The sequence below is a fragment of the Rhamphochromis sp. 'chilingali' genome, assembly GCF_963969265.1.
Source record: "Rhamphochromis sp. 'chilingali' genome assembly, chromosome: 2".
In the NCBI taxonomy this organism is placed as follows: Eukaryota; Metazoa; Chordata; class Actinopteri; order Cichliformes; family Cichlidae; genus Rhamphochromis; species Rhamphochromis sp. 'chilingali'.
The window spans coordinates 60807072-60834624 of NC_137930.1; the positions used below are offsets into that span (position 1 = coordinate 60807072).

The window sequence follows — 27553 nt, forward strand, 5'->3', positions numbered from 1 at the left end:
ATCTGACATTTTAAAGGTTTGACTCCACTGGAATACCACGTATCAGCAGGACACTCCCCTATCAATCGATCTAGTCATTCCTTTTACCTCATTGAAACTGAAATGGAGATCAGGAAAGCACTGAAAGGCAGAGTTAAACAGTCAGAGATGTGAGAATATGGCTTTTCAGAGGGCCTTAGCTTTCTTTCATCTAAAAGTGGCATCAGCCATATAAAGCACACACTGATCTAATATTTTGCAACTGTACCAGCTGGATGACTTGCTATTGAAGCTCTAAGAGCAGTGCAACTTTGAGAACAGGAGGGAAGTAAATTTGCTCTGTCATTCAGATTTGCTGAGAGTTACTGTCCCTAAATCCAAAATGAATATATCTGCAGAGCAAATGACATTCAAAGTTCATCTGAAGTCAACTCATCGAACCGCTCTGAAAACTGCAGTTAATCCTGTCAGAGCGATACATCAAAAGCAAGAACAAAATTTCCCACCTTCAGTCTCAACTGTGAGCATTTCTTAATTAGTCTGAATGAGGCGCCTGAATGTCTACTCTCTATACATGTATTTACAACACACTACGATTTGTACACAACACAGGGGTAAGCTTGGACCAAGGACCGCTCGCTGTACTCTCTGTCTCTCTCTACTTTGCTCCGATGTCACTATAAGTATAAATTAAATGACCTGTTTTTCAGTATTGAACAAAAACATATATACAGTTAACTCAAACGCCGACGTCTTGATTAGACACCATTCCTTTACTGATTGTTGAGCTGCTTGCCATTCACTTGGATATGTGTATTTCTTGGTGTGTCTGTGTGCAGTAATCCTACTAGCCATGCATTGAAAAGTGATACAGCAGTAGTAGGTACATTGTTTTCATCTCAAAAGAAGAATCTTGAAATAAACAGGTGCTCAGCATCTTAATTTTTATATCATAGAAAAAGATTAACTAAACAGGCAATCAATCCATTGAGATCATGGAAATAAACAAAGAGAAAGGGATGAATGAAATCAGTCAGATGTCTAGCATACTGTAGAAATGAAGATCCCAGGTTTAGAGGGACAGAAGAGTATTTTACAATGGAGCGAAAAAAGAAAATCCCCACTGACAATGCCCTCTGGTGGCAAAATTGATGAACATACACAAGCTGTGGAGGAAGAAGGTTGTCATGGCAACATTTCTCACTCCAGGTAGATGTCCTCAGTGGGGCAGGCGTATTCCAGATGCTCTTGGTAGTACTCCTGGAAGGCTCGTCTGCAGAAAATACAGACATATGAGGACTAAAGATTTACCTGTGAGATAGTATTAGATATTTTTAGATTCAGTTTTGTACGGCTGTTTAGTGTTTCTGATGTTTCACAATGTTTGTGTGAAAAACACAGAAACAGAAGTTGTTTTTCACAAGTTCTGGCTGACTTAATGGCGAGAATCTGATGGATGAAAGATTTCTGCCGCCTCCTCTTAATCCAGCCTCAGAGAGTGGGCTAATGTGCATCTTTAATTATTCAAACACATTGTGGCTGAATAATACATGAGTAATTCTGCTGCCATTTAACCTTATACAGGTACACACACATATGGCTAGTGTGCAAATAACAAAAAAAACCCAAACTGGATTGCTGTCAAGCATTCTGCAAAAGAAATTTGTAATAAAATGCACTTTAATCCAGACTTTGAGATCAGATTCCAGCAAAGATATGTGCAAGTAGTAGCTGAATAGTCATTTTTATTACTTAAATATGTCAAATTAAGCACCGTGGCTTCTACTGTAATATAAAATTTTATTTTTTTAATGTATTTGTTTTTTTAGTTAAAATACATAACAAATAGATTTATTTTTTTTTTTAACTTTTTGAGTTCTTTTTTTCCTTTCTTTCTTTTTTTTATTTTTGTAGCTACGGCCCTCAGCGGGTGTGGAAATGGACATACCCGACACATTCTGCTACAGGTCGCATTGACTCCTGGGACACAAACACATGGCAAGCAAATCTGTTCAGCATTGGGTGCTTAGTGATGAAGCCAAAGTAGCTGCAGAGAGAACAAAACAGTGTGATGCAATCAGTCGGATGTTACACTGTACGGTGGTAGCAGGATGGGCAGAAGATGGATGTTTGATTACCAATTGTTCCTCGGATGGCATCCACAGAATGAGATGTTCTTCATCTGGAAGAAGTGACTACATCTGTCATACTAAATATAGACAGAGACAGGAAAAAAAGTAGAGTTCAGTCACTGATGAAGCAGTGCAACATAATCCCAAAGCAGAGGGACAATCGATTACCTGAGTAATCATGTCATTTATGTTTATTTGTCTTATACCTCATCAAGGGATTCATATTCATCCTCCAGGCTCATAATCAGTTTGACTCCTTGCAAGCTAATCTCCAGCTCACATAGAGAGGGAGGTCGCACATGTACCGTCCGTTTTCTCGATATTGCAATCTAACACAGAGAGAAACCACATTTGTATCCTGCCCATAGTAAACAATCCATAATAGTAAAAGTGTAAATGTGCTTTTCTTACCTTCTGCATAGCAGCACAGAGAATGCCGTTGCCTTGGTGATAAGGTACCTCAACAGACCCCAAAAACTGCACGCTGAAAGTTTCAATCCACGCTGGATTCCTTTTCATTCCTAAGGAGTGTAATATGCATAGAAAATGTGATCGTTCTGTGTGTTTCGAATAAAAAAGCAAAAAAAAAGAAATAAGCTGCTGTATTCTTGCACTCACCCAGCAGCTCTTTGGATTGACCTATGACCTCATGAGCATAGAAGGCAGGGAAGATGCCCCTCTCCCCTGTCCGCATGTTATAGCCTCTGTACCAGTAGTCGTCCTCTTCTTCCTCCACGTATAAGGGATCATCCACATCCAGCTCCAGCTCATCTGCATGCCTAGGAATGAACCTGCAGAGGGCAGCAGAGAAGTCAAGGAAAAAAAAGGAAACTGCCTTTGTAAAAAGATGTTTCCTTACATGATGTTCCTGCTCCTATAAACCTGAGTTATTTTGATCTTTTATGGGTTTTAGGTGACTCCCTGTGGGAGGCTTTGATGAAAAAGCTGGGAAAGAAAAATAATAGGGTGGGTAGAGGAAGGCAAAGAGTTGTAAATATGGGGTATTTTGAATGAGACCTATGGTTAAAAAAAGTGAAATTATTTGTACACAACATGTACTGTGTAATACCGAGGCACTGTTTGCCTTTTCTCTTCTTGTCGTTGTCTTTATGGTTGGCAAAGAGACGCATGTGATGTCTTTGTCTTCCTCCCCAAAATAATTAGTGTTGCCCAAAAGTTGTTTCTGTTCATCTGGACACGTTTTCAGTGGGAGAAACGTTTCGTCACTCACGTGATTTCTTCAGTCTCAGCTGACTGCTTGGTTTCCCCAATCTTATAAACAGTACATTTGCATAATGATTCAAACTATCACCACTGAAGGAACAATGGGCTGGGAGGTCAGCCCATTGGGAGGTTGACCTCCCAGCCCATTGTTCCTTCAGTGGTGCTAATTTCAGGCTTGAGTTTGTTTTACCTGTAGACTGCTCTGTGTGTCTGGTCCCTCTCTTCTCCATTGATGGTACAAGAGAAAAGTCCAAAGGATTCTGTGCCTGCATGGGAAACAGATATGACTGAGATTATTTAAAAAAAAAAAATGTTGTTTTTTCTGTAACCTGTTGTTTGTTGAGGAACATTTATTATGCAAATCTGTAAGGTGAGCTCTAAATGAAGGGTAATGGATTATATCAAAAATGCAATGAAAATGGGGCTGTTATAATGAGCTTTTTTATTATGCAAATCACCCTTTATTAGAGATATAAATCTTGAGACAAGAGGTCTGCCTGATGATGTTCTGGTAGAGCCCTCCCATCAGTCGTGTGTGGGCACCCTGCCATATTTAGATCACATCTTAGTATATCATTTTGACAGTGATGAGTTGAACTCTAATACATTATTCATTCTAAGGGCAGGCTGTGAGTGGATAATTTTAGAAATAATGCTGAAGGAGTCAGGATTTTTGGACAGAGCCAGGCCAACTGTCCCCCCAACCTCCCCCCTTTTCTTATCCTTAATGTAAGATGACACCCACCGGAGCATCATCTCATTTTTAGGGGTAATATTTTAAAGCAGTCTCGATCTTCTCTTTTACCTCTCGGGAAGAGATAAGAATGAACACTTTCTTAAAATAAGAGAACAGAATTGCTTATGACTTACTGGACGAGCGGGAGGTGCTGTTGACAAACACATTGAGAAATTTCTTGGAGAAAGGGAGGTCAGCTTCGGGAGAAGAGTCTTCAGAAGAGCTCAGAAGCTCTGGCCTCACTTCCTCCTCCTCATCATGACCATAGTCCACGTTAGCAGTCCCCAAAGGCTCCTCATCGCAAAGAGTTGAAAGCTCACTGTCATCACTCAGAACAGAAGTGCACCTGAGAAGGCAAGTTGAATCCCAATTTAAGGCGTAATAAACATTTGTAATGCAAGTTCATGTTAATATAAGGTGCACAATAAGGAAAATTGTTCCAATTTCATAACTAAAGGACAGATTTTTGTGTCAGACTCAGTAAACACTCAATTTACTGGCTTTCAAACATATTATCAGATCATACCTTTTAAGGCTGACCAATTCCAGTGTAGTATTCTCATCCACCACTAGTGTGTACTTCATGGAGTCATAGGCCAGTCCATCGTCTTCATTTGACTGCCTCAGAGCCAGGTCTTTCTCACACAGTGGGAGGTCATGATCAGGTAAGGGATGATTCTGCACGCTGGAATCAATGGGTGGTGAACTGTCCAGCTCTAAGTCGCTACCTCTACGGGACTGCTTCCTTAAGCCACCTAGGAATGGATAAGAGTCTGCATCGTCCTCTTCTTCATCATTGTCTGTGGAATAAGTGAGGCTGAAGCATCGGTTAGTCTGAGCACTGGGTATGTCGAGTGTCAGGCTGTGTTTGACTTCTGTGATACGCTCGAGGGAGGCTGAGGAACGGCTCGTTGGCTTGGGCTCCGTTTCTCGTCCTTCATCTTTGTCGCTGATCACACTCTCACTAAGGCTGGGTGAGTCGAGATCTTTCCTCCCCTCCAACATCATCAAGTCGTTATTGGGCTCAGGATCATCTTCTTGTCTCATCGCATTCTTAGATGGTTTATCTACAAAGTTCTTGTCACAGTCTTTAGTAGTATGCAAAGAGCTGTTTGCACAACGCTCTAAAATCAGTGGGGTTATGGTATCAGCGGTTGGATTGCTCATATAGAGATGAGAATTTATCACTGTTGCTCCTTTTGAAGACTGCATGTCAATACTTCTTGATTCTTCACTTTCTTTGTCTCTTTCCTGTGATCCATTCATTCCAACTTTCTTAGCTTGGTCCTCATCATTGAAGCCATCTCCATCTCCAATGTCGGAGGATGGTGAGATGGTATCAGACACAGACACTTTCCTCTTGAAACACTCCTCAGGACAGCTGATTGGGTAGGAGCCCTCTGAAATCATCCTGTTGACCAAATTGCTAAGCAGCCATGGAGAGTCCGAGTTCTCACTCAGGTCATCTTCGCTTTCAGATTCAGACTCTCCTTCACTTCCATCATAATCATCTGAGCTTGGCATTAGCCTGGGCCCCACTGGCAGGTAGAAGGAGCGTTTGAAGCTCTCTAGGCTGTGATCTGGTTCTATCTGCAGCACCATCTGTCTGGAGAGACTATCCTCACTGCATTGAGCTGGAGGAAGAGTCTCATCTGGGTCAGCTTGGTGCTCACAGGGCAGGTCTTCATACACATTCTGCAGCCCTGTAAGAGCTTGACCATCATCGTAGGCCTCATGGGGTAAGATGGGTGAATCAATGGGAGATGGTGTAGCAATTGTGGGTGAGGGTAGTGGGGATGGAGAGGGTAGAGGAGAGCCTTCTTTGATTGGATCTGGCTGACCTAGAAGTAGAGATGTTTTCAGACCAACAATTCCACTGTCCTGCTCCAACTCTGTGTCTGGATCCAGTTCCTGATCTGACGTAGGTGAACTGGCCTCCTCGATGGAGTTGGTAAGGTGAGATGAGCGTCCACTACTACTTTCATCACTGGTCAAGTCCAGCTCTGTCTCTGAGATTGATGAGATCATGTTGGAGACAACGGGACCACCACAAGCAAATGCTGCTTCCAGCTCCCCTTCAATGTCAGAATCAGAGCCTGGAGAGCTGAGGTCTTTGTCCTGGTCTGAAGTCACATAACCCCGTTGGTTCATATCTGCTATTCCTGGGTCTGAGGATGGAGAGGTGGAGTCGTTAGCTGCTGCCTCCACATTAGACGCTTCTTGAGCATCTGAACTGTTGGACTGGTCGATATTTTCTGAGCGGCTAGATGAAACATAACTAGAGAAGGAAGCTAGCTCAGAGGGTTCAATGGAGGGGAACTCCACATATGATGAGTGATTCTCCTTACAAACCATATCGTAGGCCTCCTTACACATAAACTCTACGTCAAAGTCCTTCTCCAGCTCCTCGTCAGACAGGGGTGTATCTGCACCATCGTTAGCTCCAATGGGTGCGGTGGATGACAAGCAGCGGCTGGTTCCATCTGGATCTAGGTCATTCTCTGGCTCCATACCTGACTCACTGGTGATGGTGTAGGTATCAGTAGCACGCCGGTTTGAGTGCTTGTGGTTGTGGTCGCTGTTGAGATCGTGGTCCACCTCTGTGTCCGAACACTGGGAATGCTCATCTAGGGAGGGTGCTCTGGTTGTCTGTACTGAGGGATCAGCCTTTGGGTCAGTAGCATCACGAGAACATGGGTGAGACTTATGTTGACCAAACGAGCCTATGATGACAGGTGAAAAAAAAAACAGAGATTAGAGGCTGGTACGTGATTTTGAAGTTAATTATGGTGAGATTGCATAATGAAATAAGCTGACATGTGAGAAGAGTTTACAATTAATGAGAGCAGATGAGAATAAAGCAAAAAAAAACAATGATTGTCAATGTAAAGAAATCCACAATGAGCTGAAAATGGAAAGCAGCATGAACAAGTCCAGCAAAAGTTTCATTGTCAAAACCATATATATATATATATATATATATATATATATATATATATATATATATATATATATATATATATATATATTTTTTTTTTTTTTTTTTTTAAGTATTAAAAAAATATGATTTGGTTCATGAGAATCAGCATACGAGATTTTTGCTGCTCTTGTGCATCACTGAAGTCAAATTCACATCACAATACAGCACTAAATAGCAGTGATCAATGAGATGATCTAAGCTTGCTGAGCTGGCCTTCTTGTTACCGTATTCGGGCCTCTCTCGCCTGTTGCCCTCCATGTCGCAGAGGAGGGGCCTATGAGGAGACTGGGGGTTTCCGCCCTCCCCTGTCTGATTTAGTGGAGTACCTTTGCTCTGGGATCCTGGGACCTGGGATATTGGAGAGGCTGGGCACTGGCCTGTCACATGGCTACCATCCTCCAGACATGAGTGGGTTGGAGACAGACGACCTGGAGGTACAATAGATTTTTATCCCCTGTGTGTTATACAGTTCATAATAGTATCTGAATAGAATTATCATGTGGAACAATTACTAAACAAAAATAGCATTAAAATCCAGTAGGACGGTCTTTCTATAGGATTAATAGATTAGCCTATTATTTAATATTAGTTATACATTTTAAAGCTTATACAAAGAATATATTTGTTTTGTGAAATAGAAAGCCAAATAAAAATATAGAAGAAAACATACAGTATAAAGTCACAGCATTTTTTTTTCAAATAAATAACTAATGATGTTCTAACCCTGTGAGGCTGGGTTGCGCAAAGAGTCCTGCCAGCTTCCTTTCTTTGGGGATAGACTGCTATTGTTGTTCAGTGAATCCTAAAGATGGCAGAGAGACAAACACTATTGTTAGTGATAAATTGCAAACAACTATTTCAAAACACATGTCAAACAGTTTGTTGATGTAATGTGTTTGGAATCAGAGCCTCAGTATGCTTACCTGCGACACAGCAGTGGTTAGGTTCAGTGTGGTGGGTCTGCTCTTTATGGTGCCAAGAGTAGGAGAAGGAGGAGGGGAGGCTGAGGGGGAGGGAGGTGCATCAGGATCAACCTCTTCATCCTCTTCCTCTTCCTCCTCTTCATCTTCATCTTCATCATCAATCATCTCAAACTCTTGAAAGTCATCCTGAAAGGAGCAGACTGGGTGGTGTATGTCATTCTTCTCCAGAATAAGGGAGTCCTGAGACACACAGAGAGAGAGAGAGATCCACATCTTTATTATCAGCGATATTATTAAAGCATCAGCTGTTCTGACAACAGAAAAGAAACAAGGAGGAGAACAGGCCTGTCTGAGAAATCAGTAAAATTAGAGGAGCAATATCAAGGAAAGAGAACTAAACATATACCAACACCAGCAGTGATCAGCTCCCATGCACACTCATGAATACATGAATGTGTGTTTGTACATAAACCAAAGAAGTTAAGTGTGGCCCTCAACAATGTTTTGTACAGCATTTTTTAAAAACATTATAGAGTATTTTATGATTTTTTTAAATATAATAATACAACAAAGAAAAATCATTTTATAAGGAATTATTACAGTTTTGTATACATAAAAACTATAGCTTGCAAAGCATGCAAAAAAAAAAAAAAGTCCATAATTAAGGCTAAATCTTCACTCATAATCCAAAGTTGAAATGTCAGCTGACATTGTTGGGCTTACCTTTTAGAATATAAGTTTGTTTTTTTTAATGATGAGAACTCAAAATAATTATTTTAGACCTGGATTAAGGGTTTGTCTAATGGGGTGATTTGAAACAAAGAGAATATAAATGTGCTAGAGCTGTAAAGGAGCACAACAGATAAGCTTTACAGTATGTTTCAATCTTATTTTTGAGTCTTCAGACCAGTTTTTGCATAAATGCTTTTAATGATTTTCTTTGATTTCTTTTTCCTGTGTGAACAGATGATTCTACAGCATTCCAGAAGATTATTGATGGCTACTGAGATATTTAACCATATAGTGGGTGTGTATGTACACTTTTTATACTTTTTTCCAAAATAAATTCAAATTTTTTCACACAGTTCTTTTTTCTAAGTCATTAAAGACATATTCTGCACAGTTATTCCACCCTGGAAAAGGAACAGCTCAAATAAATCACTAAAAGCCTAAAATTAATGACATTAAGGCACATGATAAACATTTGACCACAACTGTACAAAGTCACAATGCAAAACATTTTCAGAAAGTCAAACAGCAGACCAGTAAAGTCGATGAACTGCTCAAAGAACAAAGCGGAGACGTAATGCAATGATTAAGGATAAGGAGGGGTGGGGGCCGCTGACATGAAAGTGGATCAATCAGACGCGTCTCAGGTTTCAGCTAGTTTACCGGAAACCAATGTAGTAAATGACTTTCAGGTTTCATAGGCTACACATTCATTGGCCTGCTTGTGTGTTTTGCTATACGTTCCAATATGTACTGATGGAGCAAAGGTAATAATACAGGCTTAACTACTAAACTATGAGACTAATTCTCGAAGGGCTGTCGTATGAACATACATTTTAACATATTTTAAGTATTTTTTAAATAATATAAATGCCTCAAGTAGGACTCGAGGCTGCTCAACTACAATCATCTCTACAAAATATTTCCCTAAGGAACTAGAACAACTGAGTAAAAAAACCAACACTCATGCAAGTTTTTAAAAAAGAGCATGATCACTCCACCAAATATTTGTGGGTGTTTTTTTGGGGGTTTTTTTGTTTTGTTTTAATCTTCTCTCCCCTGCTTTGAATTTTATAATGGAGTTCCAAGGATTGATTTGCCTGCTTGTTTATTTTGGACAGCACAGCAGTTTCTCCACCTCTCAGTGCAGTCTGTTTAATGGAGGAATCAAAGCTCACTCTCTCATCCATCTACCGCTTACAGTTCTGCTGATGCTGGATGCAGCCACTTTGCGCCACAGCGACTGAAACGCACACTCAGTCTATACCCATCAAGTACACGTGATATTGCATATCAACATCTAATTAACATATCTATTTTTGCATGAATGATCTATTAAGATGCAATCAAATGTTTGCAGCAAACACTGAACCATTACTATCCATCACTGAGGATATGTGACCTATAACTCCATGAGTGTGTAAAAATCTACAGATTCATCAGTGAGCTGTGAAAATGTCACATCTGCCAGGGAAAATACTTCCTGCTGTCAGGAGACAAGGCCACCTGACAGACAGGCAGGTAGAGAAAAAAAGAAAAACTATAAATAAGAGTTGTACGCTGGCGGCATTCAATCTCCATGGTCTTCAGCTCCCAAGGCCATCCCCACTCACCCTTTGACTGTCCCTCCCCTGTCACTCAGCAGACTTGAGCAAGCATGCCCTCATTCATAGTCATGTTAAACAGCTCTGTTCTTACATAGCAGTTACCAAAGAAACATAGCGGTTACAAAAAAAATAGTTGGAGAAAATAAGCTTTTTGATCTCTAATTAAGAGACGAGAGCCTTGTTCAGCATGGCTAACTCTATCTACTGATTCTGCTGGTGCTGCATATCAGAAGATCAGTAAGATGGCAGCTCCATTTTAAACTAATTCCCCAGTGGAGTGAAAGGAAGCTTTGGGTTTCATGGAGCTGTGCACTATCATGACTAATGACAGCAGAAACTATAAGAGTAAGTTATCATTATAGAGTCGCCATTATAGAGGTGTGGAAAATTAAGAGGTCATCAGCAACCTATAGAAGGCATGTATCTGATACAAATCTAAGATAATTAACACTAGCTCCCTAAATGTTTAGGGCATGCTGAACCTTTATTCTTTGCCCAGAATAAATTTTCATTTGGTTTTGGGATGAATTATGTATTTAGAAGTGTCTCTTTTCATCTATACATTCCTTTAAAGTATAAAAAGACATTTCTTTTCCACAGGCACAACTGTAAAAGTATAGAAAAAGCCATTTCTCCTATCTAGAATAGAATAGAATAGAATTCAACTTTATTGTCATTGCACATGTCACAAGTACAAGGCAACGAAATACAGTTTGCATCCATCCAGAAAGTACTTTAGCCATAATATAGATATATTACAGAAATGGGTCTGTTATAGGTATAAGGGTACAAAATATGGGTCTATTATGGGTATGTTACAATGTACACGGTATGAAGGTATGCAATGAATATGCTATAACTATAAGTATGTACAGGCTGTCTGTCTGTCTATCTAATTTTATCTGTCTGTATGTGGGTGCATGTAAAAGTGTATGACACATGATGGACTCCATCTTTCAGTGTATCATTTATATTTCCACATTTTAAAATCAGAGTTGCATCACAGCTGAGACACAGGCACCCCTGCTCTGTCACATACTGAATTATGCATGTGCTCATGCCATTCAATCAGGGGCTCTGGAGAGGCAGAGATGCTATTAGAAGGACAGAAAGTCAAGAGTCAGGAACAACGCGAGGCAGAAAAGAGTTGTGTGTTTGTTTGGGTGATACACAAATAAAAGGCTTGGGATTGTGGTCGCTCTTGTTTGAAAGCTTGAAAGAATACCATCAAAGTGAACCAATAGTGACATTAAAGATTGTGGAAACAGACAACTAGGGCCAAAAGCGCTGTAGAATTTTGACATCTGGTTGCGAATAACTGCTTCCTCGATCAGAAATCACATGTGTCTTGTTGATTTGGTCACGTGTGTGTGTGTGCCTACCACAAACTCAAAGTGTTCTGCAGATTAAGACTTGAACACCATAGCAAATTAGAATTAATCAGAGTGGGGGATTGGGGCCGCAGGATAATCTCACTGTTCAGATTGGCTGTTCGTCCTAAACATCAAAGACGTGCTGCCCAATATGAGCAAATCGTGCTGACATCAAAACCAAAAGCTTCTTTCTTCATCAGCACAGTGTGGTGCATGAGGAAGAGACTGATGTTTCTGCTGATGAGGAGCTGCCAAACTGTCATACACCCTACTGATGCAGGCAGAATCAAACACCATGTGAAGCACGATGTGCATGAAATTCTCTCTCTTGCCCTTCTTTCTTTGTTATCTACACATACACAAACACTCAAAGGGCAACTGGGTGTGTGTCCAATCTATCCTATGTCAGCAAGATTACTTCCTTTGGGCAGTGATGTAACATAACGAGGACCGACACTGTCTCTGGCCTGTGCTTTCTTGTTTGTGAACTGAGCAGTCAGGGCTTCTGCTGTTTTGCATCTGATGTCCTCAAGATCCAAACCATTTTTAGGTATACTCCCAAATGTAATTATCACGTACTTACAATCGACCCACACACTCAGCAGCTTAACTTAACAGAGACTATAATTATTATTCCAACAGAATGTCATGACCTCATCATGACCTCAATAAACAAAATACCAGGTGAAAATATTTTAATGCTGAAAAAATTACAAAGAAAACAAAATATTGTTTCAACTGTACCAAATGTAAAATGTGTGAACTGTTAAACATTAGGTCTCTCTCTCTTCTAAGTTCATGGTAGTAAATTATTAAATACCTACACCACCTTCCGAAAACCTGATTACACCAGGATGAATACGTTAATTTAAATGAGTCAGCACAACCAAAAGTCATACTGTCAGAATCCTCAAAGCACAGGCCGAGGTGGAGGAATGGCAGCAGACTTTGTTGTAGCCTAACAATAAACCAAAGACCCAGACACTTATTATTCATTTGAAAACTATTAGCACTGCTTTGGAAAACACGCAAAAAAAGATCAATTTTAGCTGTTATCTATCATCCACCTGGCCCTTATTCAGAGTCTGTATCAGATTTCTCAGACTTTTTATCTGATTTAGTGCACAGATCAAAAAAAATTGTTAATATAGGAGATTTTAACATTAATGTAGATAAAATAACCACCTCTATTTTATTTATTTGTTTATTATTATACTCAATTGTCTTTTCTTAAACTGTAAATGAGCAGTTTTAATCATTATTGCATATTGTCCTGACGTGTAGCAGACGAAATGTTTTTCCCACTAAAAACGCTACGTCCAGATGAATAGAATCAACTTCTTTGGGTTTATCTAGTAATGACTTCATGAATGACATATCAGTAAGTACAGTAGCTTCAAAACTACTAAGTCGTGATCATCTACAGAAGAATGAAGAGTTTCACCTTGGATTTAGGGTTCACCATAGCACAGAAGCAGCACTAGAGAAGGTTATAAATGATCTTCTCATGGCTTCTGACAGTGAACACATCTCCATACATGTCCTGTTAGACCTCAGTGTAGGATTCAGTACTTGTGGTCATATCTAATATTTTAATACAGGGACTAGAACACACTGTTGGTATTAAAGGAAATGCACTGCAATGGTTTGGATTGCATCTATCTCATAGATTCCAATTTGTTCATGGAAATGGGGAGTGTTCTTCACACATGAAAGTTAGCCATGGGGTTCCACAGGGTTCTGTACTGGGATCAATACCTTTTTCATTATGCTTGCTTTATTATCTAATATTACTAGAAAATACTGCATACAGATGTTACCCAGTTATATTTAACAATGAGAGCCAGATGACATAAATTAGTTGCTTAAACTATAGAAAAGAAATAAAGGCCTGGATGTCCTGTAATTTTCTTCTCCTAAATTTAAATAAAACTGAACTTATTATATTTGGCCCTAAAAATCAGGACAATCAGCATTGTGTCTAACCAGATACTTACTCTGGATGGCATTACCTTGGCCTAAAGTAACATTGTGAGGAACTTGGGAGTCATTTTTAACCAGGATATGTCCTTCAATGCCCATATAAAACGTTATGTAGGACTGCTTTCTCTTTATAATTTCCAACATTTCTAAAATTGAAATTCAAAACTAGTTTATGGATTTCATCCCTTTTATGCTGGACTACTAAATTGATCATTATTGGATTGTCCTAAAAGTTAACCTAAAGAGCTTCCAGTTAATTTAAAATGCTGCAGTGAGAGCAGCAGCAGGGACAAGAAAGCAACATCACATTTTTCCCATACTGGCTTATCTTCATTGGCTCCCTGTTAAAGAATTCTGATAGAGGTTTCCTCCTGTTAAAATTAAGGGGTTTTTTGTCATGTTGCAAAGTGCTTTTTCATATGGGATTGCTTGGCTGTTGAGGTTTTCTCCCGAATACTGTAGGGTCTTTACCTTACAGTAAAGACTGCCAGGTAAAGACCTGGAAGTGAGTGGCACCAAGTAAACAAACCTTTGTGTGTGCATGTGTGAATGCGCGTGCGTGTGTGTATCTATGACATCTTTGAGTAAAATCCACTCTCTGAAGTCTCCTTCTCTGGAGGTCTTCTTAGATGTTATGCAAAGACACCTCTCTTACAGAACAGCTTTGCCAACTCTTCACATAATGTGTTTTGTTGGTGGATTAAAGTAGAAAGAGCAAAATCTAGCACAGATTTATGCCAGGAGCTTAACCCTCAAAACCAACCATCCCGGAGCTAAATCCTCATTCCCAGGCACCTCGGCAGGGAAGAAAGAAAATACAGAGAGGGAGGCTTTAAGGGGAAAAGGGGCAGAGAATGAGGAGAGAATGTGAGCTCCGTCTCTAAGCAACACTGCGTAGGGAGGGAGGGAAAGACACTTGGGAGGGAGGAAAAGACAGAGGAAAGGAGGTTGTCTCTGCATAGCAGCAAACTGCACTGGGTCACCCACCCTCTGCTGCAGCCATGGCTCAACGCCACCAGCATAAAACATTTATATCCCACAGGATGGACAGAGGAAAATATAGAGGCTGGTGGTATAAGATTAGTTCTTAGAAATGGTGTAATTAAAGCCTAAGCCGTTCTGACATGTCGGATGATACAGCTAATGACTCAATTATTTGCTTATACTTCAGCACAGTCGCTTGAATGTGATCCTTATGGGAACCCCTGCTTTGAATTTCTATTATATGATGAAAGTAGTTCAGAACCAGTATGTATGCAATTTGTTTGACGATAAGTGCAGAATGTAGAGAGTGACTCACTCTTCTAGTGAAACAAAGCTGTTGGAGCTATCATTTTCTTCCTTGTGTATTATAGCTATCTAAGGCATATGGGCATTACTGTAATGACTGCAATTCTGGTGAGGAAGGCTTCCTTTACATACAATTCTGAAGGTATAGAGATGCTTAAATAACAGATCCAAATAAGCTGTTCTGAACATTTAATCCCTATACAAACGAAGTTTCCACCCTTGATTCTCATAAAATTATATTTTTGTCATGTCATTTTTCTGCTGCTCTCAGCTTCATGTTAGCATTAATCAACTAGGATAAACAGTCTCTAATTGTCTCTTCATGTAATATTTCATTACATTAATTATTTTGCAGATCTAGCACATATGTACATGCACATAACTTTCCTTGAATGTCCTAAAATGGCCATTTGAAAAAAGGGATAAGACTTGCTCTGCTTAACTTGTATATGCAAAAGTGGATATATCAACAGTGATATCGCTCACTGTTTATTGGCTTTGTAAGCTAACATGACCATATTTAGAGAATAGGGTGAAGTTATCAGTTAATGCTGTTTTGTTAGCATGATTCATTGACCGTGAACCAGTCATTGACACGCATGGAAATAACAGTTAATTATTTCCAAGTGACTAGTAAAATACCTGTTTGATGTCCTTTATGACACTACAAACATTTTATTTAGCAGATAATAAAAATAAATGTAAAAATGCTCCAAAAGGCATCAACACCACTAACACTGATGACCAAAAACGTCTTTTTTAACAGACTGTAAACATGTTTATTCCAGCCACATGTGGCAATCTAAAGAATTATTTCTGTGTCACGAAGCACAGCAAATGAAACATATCCTTAAATGTCTTCAGAGAAAATAGAACACACTATTAAAAAAGAGAAAACAAAAGAATCTCACCTTCTCATATGGGTCAGAATCATAGTTGAGTCCAATCCCACAGTCATCTGTGATTTCAGAGAGATCTTCATCATCAAACTCCTCCAGGCTGATGTCGTGGGCTGGCCTGGGAATACACAAGAGAGGGTATATTCACTGCAAATTCTGAAAAAGAATACTGATACCTGCAATATGTCTTTTCCATCAGTGAACGGTCCAAAAGGGAATTTCTTTTTGATTCATGCTCACACACTGATCAAGGGGAAACCTGCTCTAACTCATAGGCTGTCAGGCTCTGTCTGCATCTCAAGCTCATATGCTGAACAAAAGCAACCACACAAACACCCGCTATCATCTCTAATTATATAATATCTCATACTAACAAGGTCTGGCGCATTCACTGAATCAAGTGAGTGACAGTGGCAGCACCTAAAACACCCAAATTCAGTGTCAATATTTTAAATTCTGTTAGCTGGGAATGATTGTAAAAAATGTGAGCTTTGAATGCCTCAGAAAGACTCAGAAGCGTTACTCGCTGCTATCTCTTACACCAAGATTTCTAAACTTTCATTTACAGCAGGGAAGTGTATCTCTGTAATGAGCCATGGCTTTCCAAGTTTTCTTGAGCAGACCCTATGCCGTCTTTACTCTATTAGTTACAGCAGGTTTCCAGTTCTACAGCAGCTGGCTTGCAGTGTGTTGAAGGAAATGCTGCATTGCAGCTTTCCTGCAAAGATAAGGACGCTCTACATATTACGTATGAATGCGAGCTTACATCATATAATCATATAGGGGTCCAAAGTACACAATGTCATTGGGTCTGTGGTTCTGAAAGAGGACAGGCTGATGCACAGTAATACAAAAGGGGTCATGAAAAAGTTAATGCAATCAGGGCTTCCCCTTACTGCTTGCCAGCTTGAATGTGTAATGACTTAAAAAGGGTTATTGGGTTTTTTAACAGGAGAGGAATTTGAACGATGGGCTAAATGTTAGAAAAATCAGTTTGTAGTGAAATACGATTATCCTAAATGAGTTTTCTTAACATATTTTTATTATGGTAGACAAATATTACTATCATAATTAGGATAAGGTGAATGACAAAAGCTTTTGGTAAAGCTGTTTAAAGTACTGTTGATACAGAGGTTCAGACATAATACATTTATTTTTCATTATTGGAAAACTACAGCTTCACAAATAGTGTAACCATGGTGCTGATATGTAAATTTAATCAGATAAAATGGTACTAAAGTGGTCCTTGAAGAGTCCCAACAGTACGGAGAGCTCCTATTAGCAAAATGCTTGAAATAAATTAATAATCATAGGTTTCATTCTGTCGTTTTGTTTTTTAGAGACGCGACATGAGCAAGAGCATATTTTTTTCACTTGATATGATGCTGAACAAGCAAAAGCATAATCTGAAAACAATTAGAGAAAGCATTTTGCTGAAAGTGCAGAAATTCCATGTGTCCAGTAAGATATCCCAAACAAATTTATAATGTGCTTCATAATAAAGCTTTTGACTTTGTTTCTAAAATGTTATTACAAAAAGTGGTGTGTACTGAAGACCTATTACATGCTGAAGTTATGCATAAAGTTTGTTTTAAGTAGGTGACCCTATCTGAACTGACATGGCTTAATTTTTGACAATTACACTGGTGTGGTAATGCACCAGTACAGCTCCAAAGTGAGTTGTAGCCATTAAGAAACGTTGTGTACCACGGAGGGATCACAAGTGTCTTGTTGTTGTCCTAGTGTGGGTGGTGCTTGCCGAAGGAACGGTTAAGTAAGGAAACTGCTATCATTTTATCTGGAAAAAAAGAACCCATAGCTGTAACTCAAAGAGCTTCAACGCCAGTGATAGAAGATGTTGCTTTTGCCTTCTATCAACTTAGGGCTCCTCTCGATAAGCGGTAACTGTCAAGCCTTGGGGGGGGGGGGGGGGGGGGGGAGGATGAGCTGCCTTACCAAGATATGTGCATCAATAACTACGCTGATGTAAGGAAATCAATTCTTATGCACGACACACAACCGTCGAGCAGTAACTAGCTAACTTGCTATATTCTGTTCTACTGTCAATTATTATGTTGCCTAGACTACCTACTATGGAGACATCAACATTGGCACACCCCCCAAAGTCCTTTGAGGTGCTGTTTGACACCAGCTCTGCCAACCTGTGGGTGGACTTAGTCTGCTGTAACACTCAGGCTTGCAGTGAGTACACGCTTTACACTGCCACATCCTTCATCAGTCACTTTGTCAGAACACATTTAGTTGTAAAAATCTCCTATGGAAGACTTAAAGCTGATATAGCCTACGAGAGCAAAGGTGGCAGTTGGTCATCTGGTTTCCATTGATTACATATGGTCCATACGTGGGATTTAGATTTTCAGTGCAATTCCAGGCATTTATGTTCTTTGCAAAGCATCAGTGTTGGAGTTGATTAAAATTCACCTTCTAAAAATCAAGTGAAACCCAAAAAACTCTCCAATGCATAGAGACATAAACTCCAGATGTATTCCAGATGTATGTCAATTAGAGACAGGTAGAAAATTTGATCCCCAGCAGTCCTCAACCGCCACTGCAAAATGTCTGTATTTCTACCTACCCTATGAAACCCGAAGCCTCAGTGGAGTCTTCAGATGTGACACTGTTAACGTGGGTCAAACCCAAACCACAATATTATATTTTAACAGTACAAACATGTGTGAGGCTGTTCTATAATTTGTTCATTGTAGAAGGTAATTTTGAATTCTGTAGGTTGGTGGTATCGTAATCACTAACCAGGTGATCTGATCTTGTTTGAGCAGAGATTAATCGAATGAGATTTTTTTTGACCGCATTCTCGGACTATCCCAATCTTTCCATCTCAGCTGGAAGACGGACCCCTCTCATGGACAACATGATTACTCAAAACCTGCTGAGTAGCAAAATCTTTTGTTTCTTCTTGTCTAGGTACAACTTTGATAACATAAACATTTGTGCTATATCCCGCCTCACCTACATTACTTTACATTGCTACTGCGCTTTAGCGGCACTGAACTAATTTTGTTATACAGACAGCTAAGCAGCGGTTTGATTTGTGGTTCAGATGAGAACAGCTGAGTAGTGTGCTCTCTTTCAGAGAATAGACAGTAGCTTGTACCAGTAGTCAGCATCATCTGCTGGACTCCTGCCACCTCTGAGACCTACTGGCAGATTGGTGTCCAAGGGTCTGCGCTTTTCAACATTTTGTTCAGACTTTGTTTTTCTTTAAAATAAATTAGGGACACAAAAACCATCTTTTTGCATGCAGATTCCTGATAAACACTGGCTGGTGCTCACAGAGCTGCCAGGCCAGTTTAGAAACCTCAAACCCCAAACCAGGTGTGAATTACATCATGCAGTGTCATGGAGCCCAATAAAATTAGTATGGATAGGCAGGAAACTTGAACAGACAAACACTCTCTCTTCAGAGTGCAACAATTTGCCAACCCTGCGCTTTTTTATTAGTGCTGCCTCCTCCTGCTTACGTAATTCAAGTAAATGAAAAGCAAATGAAAGCATGCCCACTCATGCCTGTAAGAATGTCCAATGTTTTTGTTTATTTTTCAACTTTTTACTGCTAATATGAGCAATCGAATCTCCTGTCTGCACCTCCAGCAGAACCAAAATGGATGCCAGTACTGCTCTGTCAGTATGACCCCCACTTACCAGCCCTCTCCTAATGGCCAACCCCTGCGGACCTTCGGAGACGTGCTCCTCAGAGAGTAATATTCAATCTAGTACGGCTGGACCAACAGCCGAGTTGGTTTTGCTATAGTTGTCTAAATGTCAATAGTGAGATCTGAGCTGAACATAAATCTGATGTTAACTTTGTATCTGCTCAAAAACCTTGTTTACATCTTACATTTTCTCTAGAACTATTGCAAGCAAGCATATTGGACTATTGTTTGATAAAATTGTCAGAAAAAATGTTGCTATACAAGTCAGACTTAGATTTTGTGCAAGGATGAGACTTTGATTGGGGGTGGGCATTTATCTGTAGGCTAGGGAACACACTCATCTTCCACAAAACGTAAAAGAGCAATTAATAAATCAACAGTGTTGCCACTTGTCATGCTGCACAGTGTATCTATCATCACTTTTCATTTTTGAGTGAAATGAATTAGTATCGTGATAATGCTGTCATTTACAGAACACACGTGTCTGTGTGGGAAAAACTACTTTTATTTAGGCTAAAATTTGTGAAACTGAAATGTAACAACTGGACTGAACTTGTGAGGCAAAAGCTCATTTTGCACAAAATTATACATTTTCATCACAGTATCAGTCAGACTGATCTGTTGTTGTGACATGACTGTCATCATCTGTCCTCATCAAATAAAAGTGTCTATTGTTTCAACATTAGACAGTTTTTGCTATTTTATTCTTTCGATTTTGTAATTCTATTACAAAATCTATTAATTCTACTTGTCTGAAACAGGTAGGGTTAGGGTTAGAGAGACACTGAGTCTCAGTGGGATTACCTGTATAAATAAAGGTTAAACAAAAATAGAAAAATAAGTACTATATGTACAATAAGTACTATAAGCAACCAAACGTCAGAAAGGAGCTCATTAATGAGCTCTCCAGGGAACCTGTGTTTGCAAGCGTAGGTGTTTGTGGGTGTGGAATTCACAATGGGAAAAGAAACACACAGCATCTGTGAAGCTGTATGCAAGCAAGTCACCACCAGCATACAAGGAGAAAGTCCCATGTTTGATTTTTAGGTGACATTTTAGTGAAACTGATGGACACAACAGATGAACCAATGATATAAGATGCTAAGGCAGACAAGGAGTAAGATGAAAACGCTGTATCAACGAAGAAACGGTGAATACAAAGGAAGAAAAAGACGAAGAGAAATTAAAATCTTTGCTTTGCTTTCACAAGCATATATAAATACAGATTTTAAAAACATTTTAATGCCAAGCACCACAAATGTTCATTTTCTTCCATTGTCTCAGGACACATCTCTGTAATAGATTTCACAGTCTCTTATTCCTTGTCTCCTCTGCTGCTACCTAATCCACTATGTTACCCGGTGCCATTTTCTTGGTGTGCTTATCAGTTTGCACAGTAAAATGTGACCTCATGTCTCCTCCACTCAGATGAAGAAAAGACCAAACACAGACACAATTTTGTCTTTTTCTAAAGCATTTTGTATTAAATAGCTTTATATTTTGAGGATACATATGAGATTGTAAGCTGAGCCATACCACTGCAGTGCTGACACTACTGCTTACAGTGTCTTAGCGAGCGGGCAGTGTCTGTCACATTGCGTGGTTTATCGATTACTACGCTTGATGTCGGTTGTTTGTCTTAATAGTTAGGACTTCAAGCTGAGGCTTCAGGGCTACATAGCAAGAATCATCTATATACAATACCAGTCTCCAACATCTGATCCATCCCCAGATATTCAACATTGTGACATTCAGAGCAAGATGAGAATCCTACCTCCCAAAACTCAAGTCAGCAAAAAATTACCATTGCCGACGCTGGTCATGCTGCTGCAATGGCACACCCAGATTGACTGCCACATAAAGGTTTTCCTCCCATCTCGTCTCTGTGTCGTGAGATTTAGCTTCAGTTCAGTTAATTGCTCCAGCCCGCATTTGTTCTAACAGTTATTTTCCATCATCTCTGACACCGTCATGTCCAGAACGGAATTTCTCAAAGCTGCGAACTGTCATCTTTGTATTTAATGTCTCCACATCCACACATTCAAAGCTTCCTTTGTCTTGTGAAAAATGAAAGATTGCATGGTTATCAGACTGACTTCGACTTTTAATACTTCTGTAATTTATTTTAGAATTAGCCTCCACACTCTTTCAAACATGCAATAAAGCTTTTCTGAAAATGTATTACGGATGTAAATGTTTGGGGGCAGTCCTAATTTAGATTACGGGGAGGCCGTGTCTCCTTGGCCAAAACACTGAACCCCCAAATCTTCCGGATACGCCCATCAATATATCTGCTGCATGAATATCTTCGTTAATGGATGAAATGGGGTGGTAGTGTTTTGACAATTCACTTACCCTTTACTATCAGATGGTATTTAGTTATTTTTAAATAACCCTAATCACACTGAATGAATATTTAGTAGGCTACATGCCAGGAAATATGCAAATATATATCAGTATACGCTCACAATCCAAGAATGAAATTGGACAAAAATAGAAGCTTGAGAGGAAGTCTGATGACACTCTGATAACAATATTAGAGTAGATACAGATGTGGGTGTGGTGGCAGTGGTAATGGTGGCGGGGGTTGAAGTGGTGGCGTGATTAAGCTGCCTTTTAACCATGAACACCTGCTTCACAGTGACATCATCTTTAAAAGCCAAGGACATGCTGTAGTTGGTAGTGACTCATTAGCAAGATAATTTTCCAGGTTTTTCAGCCACCATTAGAGAGACAAACACATGTATGCATGCCCCTCCCCCACACACACAAATACTCAAGCTTGCATGCACACACGCGCACGAGTCACACATTTATCCTAACGAAGGACTCTGTGATGTCTTCCTCAGCTCCAAATGCAAAGATCATGCCATGTTTGAGTCAAAGGCACTGATGATACATCATCTTGCTGTGAGCACATGATCTCATGCAGATTGGTCTGGATTTGGATTAATGAAGCCATTAGACGCGAGGAAAATGTGTAAATATGACTCATTATTTTGTTGCTGTTAAATGAAAAAAAATAGCAAGCTGCAAAGACTGACAGGTGAAGGCATGGCAAGTGATAGTTGCACAGAAAATGTAAGACAGTGGGAAAGAGACTGAAGCTAAAATCTGCAAAAAGAGTGAGGATGGAACGCTTAAGCTAAAATGCATTTGTATTTGATTTAAGCCTCTTACGCCATGGTAACCATACCCACCATTACCCCCTCCCCCTCTGTTTTTCTCCAAATGACTTCAAAGAGTTGGAAGGCAAAAGTAGAACATTAACAGGAAAACATGGGATTCATGGGGGTGGAGAGGTGGGGTTGCATACTTCATAAAATAATCATGTTCACGAAATGTTCATAAAACTTCTATATATTAAACTAGAGGTTGAAGCAAATCACTATTTCTATTACTGGTTAAATTCTAGGCCGTGAAAAATACACTGTTTGTATCTTTGTTCCCAAAATTAGCAATGAAAAAATAACAGTTGTTTTAGGTTTTATTTAGAGACAAACAAATGTAATTAATTTTCCCAAACTTGTGATTCGCAAATGTGTTATATACAGGGATGAAATAAGAACAAAAATAAGAATGGCATTCAAATAACCAAGGCTCCGCTTTGTGTAGATTTACTTGTGTATTATGTGAATAAGGTCAAAAAAGATAATGAGTCAATAGGACCTTTGATAAATTTGGAGCCTAAAAATGGCATCCTTAAAAAGGTAGCACAACTGGAAACAGAGCAGTTCACGCTCATGAACTAAAAACAAACAAATGACTGCGCACAGTACGACTGCTGCCTCAGCAAGTCTAAGAAAGACCGACCAAACCCTTGGGCAAAATGTGATCAATGAACTTCAAGGTGTGGGTTCCCGGCATTGGACAAGGCTTTGCATTGTAATAATCCAAAACAGCCTTCATCCACTGCAGGGAATATTTATGATGAAGAAACAAAGCACAGCTCAGTGGAACAGCTTCTATGTACATTACTGTAAGATGATGCTTTGGATAAGTTTAATCACCATGAAGTTCTACTCCTATATATGAGCTTTATACTTTTATATAAGGTATATATAAGGTATAAAGCTCTCTGTGCCTGGAAGAAAGTGCTACCATGTTTTCTCTTATTAGCAGAAATTAATTAAAATCTCCCATCAATTGCTCACTGAAGCATATTCATATGCTTCTTTTAAAGTTTAGATTTCCAGCTGAGGACGTTTTCCATCCGCAAAGGGGAAATTGTAACCTGTAAAAATTTTCTGGTGCTCCAGGGAGAGAGGTGCTGCCTCTCGTGGATTTTGTTGCCTACTGGAAACAGTGTTAGGGTTATGTAAGGCAGATTACCAGACCACACCATCACACAACTGGTGGCTTCACTCATGAATCTGTCACACACAGATGCACAGAGAAAGAGACAACACACACACACATACACAAAAGCTGTGACACAATCAAACGCACAGACATTTACAGAAAGACTCTTTCTACATCCCTACTTACTGATATTTCATAATCAAAAAGTGAAGAGCCAACCAAAAATAAACACAAACCACTTGTTCCCTCTCGAATGTATAAAAAAACTAACTGAAAACAACAGAAACAAACCAATTAGCCTCCACAAAGGAGTAATGCAATAAACTACTCCTCACATGATTCCTCTAATATAATTAAGATTCGTTAGATTTGGCTGTAGTGCTGTGAATTTAAAACATTAATACCATGGTCAGAGCTTGGCTGAGTGAGCTGAACAGGTCAACGGTAGTCATGCAAACGATCTGGTCTATTGATTTGACATGATCCAGCAGTGCAGTTGAAATCCCACATGACTACATGCTGTGGATAAAAAATCTACCAGGACTGGTTTGTTAATGTGATTGCCTCTGTAGGATATGAGCCATGTTGGAGGCAGAAGCAGGCACGTTGAAATGAAATGTGTTTACTTCATGCACATTAGAGCACAGGGCTTATGTTATCCTGATAAACACGCCAGATAAAGTCTTTTTAGTGTTGTAGTTTATCCAGTTTCTCTCTGCTACTCTGGGCTAGTATTTTATAGTAGCTGTATGTTGTAGTCGTGCAACCCAGTTAGAAATAACAGTGTTTTCTTTATTATTCCTGCTATGTTTGGTGACACATAGTAAAGCCTTACAGCAGCCACTGAAGGTTATATATCATAACATATGAAAATCATATGAAAAGTAGAAATACACCCAGATTTGTATTTGTAACCATTCCAGGAAAAAGATAATCCAAGTAGTATAAGAACTTTGGCCTTTGGAAGTGTACATACATCAATATATAGGATTTACTGTTGATGAATTTATGAACTATGAGGTTAGAATTCAAATTGTAAGCTGTAAGAGCCAGTGGGGTCTATTATCAACAAATCCAAAGTCTTGTGTTAAATTATGCTGCAGGAATACAGGAATTTAAAGATGTAAAATGATTGACTATACAGATTAGAGCTGTGCACTTTTTGCAATAGCTGAAATTGCAAATATGTCTCCACTCTAAGAAAAACTACAACCTTGACGCCCCCATTATTGCAACTTATCAAGAAGTCAAAGGACTGTGAACCGGACACTTTCATTCCTGCAAACTTCTTTGATGATAGCACTAAAGAAATACATCCAGGACCATGACAGGCTGTACAAATTATGTAAATTAGGAGAAAATCAAAATGAATTTTTTATCTATTGTACATTTTATGATTTAAGAATGTTTACATTTAGTAAGAAGCTTAATTTTTAAAAAAAATATATATATATAGAAATTTCATATATAGAAATTTCTTGTCTAAAGCTCGGAAAAGGTACCAATTGGTTTACTTAACTCTGGCCTTTGTTAGTGATGTCTTACAAGTCTGTTTATGCTGATCACATTGTTAAAACACATTATTATTATTTGTTATGTTACATTGTTACCAATACACATCCAGCATCAAAAGTAGGTTTACTGCACTCTCTTCACACAGTTCATTAAATTTACTACAAGATGTCTCTGTGTTTCTCATCTTACCGCCAATTACACTATAACAAGCTAAACTGTATATTTTAAACAACAACACCCTTGTAGAGAGCACTGATTTAACGCTACGTGTGAAATAAGTTGCCTCTGCAAGAGTAACCCACCCACAAATATGCTTCTACAAGAAGAAACCGGGGCTGATTTGTCATACTGATTGTCGCAGAGGTCACATTAGAGGCGTTTGACACAACATCAATATCAGTAGGACTTCCGTAAATCATTGTTCAGCAACGTGCCCTTGCCTGGGTTGGACTCAACAGGGCGTGGGCCTCACACAGAGATTGCGCAAAGCGGGTGACTGTCGCCACAGCTAGAGATCAGTCATATGCAATATGTTTTACAATTTGCCATTCTTTGCAATTTTCAGAAATTTCTAAAACGCGAGTCTTTTATTCCCTCTTCACCAAGTCGTCTCTCCCAAAAACATAAACAACCAGCAATGTTCAGCTGCAGCACCTACATGCGCGCAGTGAGGCAGCAGAAGGCCGAGCAGGTTATTCACAGTATCTATTACAACCTAGGCTGGGGATGTGCGTTTTTACTGCAGTCATCAAAGCAGCACAGACCGACATGCACGGCGCCTTTTCATATCAGCCCAGCGCATCCTCCATCGACCCCTCACTGTCACTTTACATACGAGCTCTTACCTGCATCCAGGAGGCGAGAGAGAATGGAAGGTGGATAGGGAAAACATCTCAGCCCTGTCCGCCATCTTCTTCCACAAATGACTCAGAGCGATTGCAGAAAATCACGGAGGGAGCGCAGTCCATTCACAATTACAGTGCACGGGACGGGACAGTGGACAGAGGTTTCTCTATCTGCGGCCCCACAGATGCCCCCCTGGCCGCAAGCCTTCAATCAGACAAGCCTGCTCAGCACCATGAAATCTGCAGTCAACCATCCACACAGGCAGGATAAGGAGGGGTGTCAAGGCAAATAAGACAAAAAAAAAGAGCTTCAGCGGCAGCGCGCAATAACGCGGAAATCTCTGTGTTCCCCGGTTAGGTCCTTGCGAAACATGAAGCGGGCAATTTGTATCCGCAGTCGGTGTTTTTCTCTCCAAATGTCTGCCGCTGTGATGCTGCCCGTGACACACAACAGATACGGGCCAGCAGTGCGGAGACAGGCAGAGACGGAGGAGGAGGGGGTGTAAAGCGGAGACGGTATAACGTCAGTGCTGATACCATATGAGCAGGCTGTGCTGAGTGGATGTAGTCAGAGCCTAGAGGGTCACACGGAGCAAAACAGATAAAACAGCGGCCATAAAGTTGTTAAGATGAAATTACAGTGAGTAAAATTTGCAGGCAAAGCAAACGTGCTTTTCGTGCCAACATCCGTGTGGACCAGCCTTGGGGAGATCCGAGGATTCCCCGGGAAAAGGCAGGGACTTCAATTCTAAGTCCTCGTTTTGTAACCGTGCCTTAGAATGGACTGGAGGACGCTTTTTAATTGCAAGGTTTACAAGGCCTATATACTGTAACGTCTCCCAGAAATAGTCATTTGGTGCCTCTGCAGTGTGGGTGAACACATTAAATGTAATTATATGAATTTTAATTTCGGGTCCATAACTTACCGGATTTCCATCGTGACCCAAATAAAAATGAGTTTAATAAAACAGAGAACATAGGTTTGTGTTTCAGTGAACTTCCATAAAACCACACTTTGAAGTGTTTGGCTATACTGCTTTATGATCAGACCTCCCGCGTAGCTGTTCACTGCATGTGGTGCTGAAACTCTCTCTCGGTAAACTGAAGTTTAGCATTTATACCACACGGTGACAGCAAAAGCTCATTGCTGAATGAAAACAGGGATTACCTGGAAGCACAATAAGAGCCATGATTAGAGCCCGGATTTCCTGTGTTTTTGCTCTTTGAGGTGTAGATGCTGACTGACTGAGAGGGCATCTGAGAAGATGAGAGTTAGGCCTCTTTAAGTGGCTTCTTCTTCTTTCACTGTTAGGTGTATATTTCTCATATTTAGCAAACATGTTT

General features: G+C 39.8%; 2 protein-coding genes across 3 annotated transcripts; one reads left to right on the top strand and one right to left on the bottom strand.

The window, feature by feature from the left end:
- Nucleotides 1–1112: 1112 nt before the first annotated feature.
- mapk8ip2 (mitogen-activated protein kinase 8 interacting protein 2) lies at nucleotides 1113–26682 on the bottom strand. 2 transcript variants are annotated; one of them, XM_080866459.1, is made up of 14 exons: nucleotides 26210–26682; nucleotides 15868–15973; nucleotides 7975–8214; nucleotides 7775–7853; nucleotides 7378–7479; nucleotides 4598–6794; nucleotides 4206–4417; nucleotides 3526–3601; nucleotides 2730–2902; nucleotides 2523–2632; nucleotides 2318–2440; nucleotides 2118–2188; nucleotides 1928–2026; nucleotides 1113–1252 (listed from the first exon to the last, which is right to left on the bottom strand). In XM_080866459.1, the coding sequence occupies exons 1-14, from the start codon at nucleotides 26272–26274 to the stop codon at nucleotides 1180–1182; spliced, it is 3726 nt and encodes a 1241-aa protein (XP_080722585.1). In that variant the 5' UTR covers nucleotides 26275–26682; the 3' UTR covers nucleotides 1113–1179. The 2 variants fall into 2 exon arrangements, with proteins under 2 accessions (XP_080722585.1, XP_080722584.1); XM_080866458.1 differs by having other exon boundaries at nucleotides 7276–7479.
- Nucleotides 17818–19596, top strand: LOC308392235 (gastricsin-like; the record flags this gene model as incomplete). The annotated part of the gene is given in 5 exon segments (XM_080875194.1): nucleotides 17818–17841; nucleotides 17939–17971; nucleotides 17973–18057; nucleotides 18383–18501; nucleotides 19486–19596. Coding segments are annotated over 5 exon segments (372 nt in total).
- Nucleotides 26683–27553: the final 871 nt, after the last annotated feature.

What these genes read in the sequence shown, in the direction of transcription:
- mapk8ip2 (XM_080866458.1), bottom strand. Translation starts at nt 26,274, where the DNA reads ATGGCGGACAGGGCTGAGATGTTTTCCCTATCCACCTTCCATTCTCTC. An exon ending in GAATTGGTCAGCCTTAAAAG is followed by an intron (nt 4,418 to 4,597) that starts GTATGATCTGAT and finishes TTGCCTTCTCAG; the next exon opens with GTGCACTTCTGTTCTGAGTG. An exon ending in TGCCATCCGAGGAACAATTG is followed by an intron (nt 2,027 to 2,117) that starts GTAATCAAACAT and finishes TTCTCTCTGCAG; the next exon opens with CTACTTTGGCTTCATCACTA.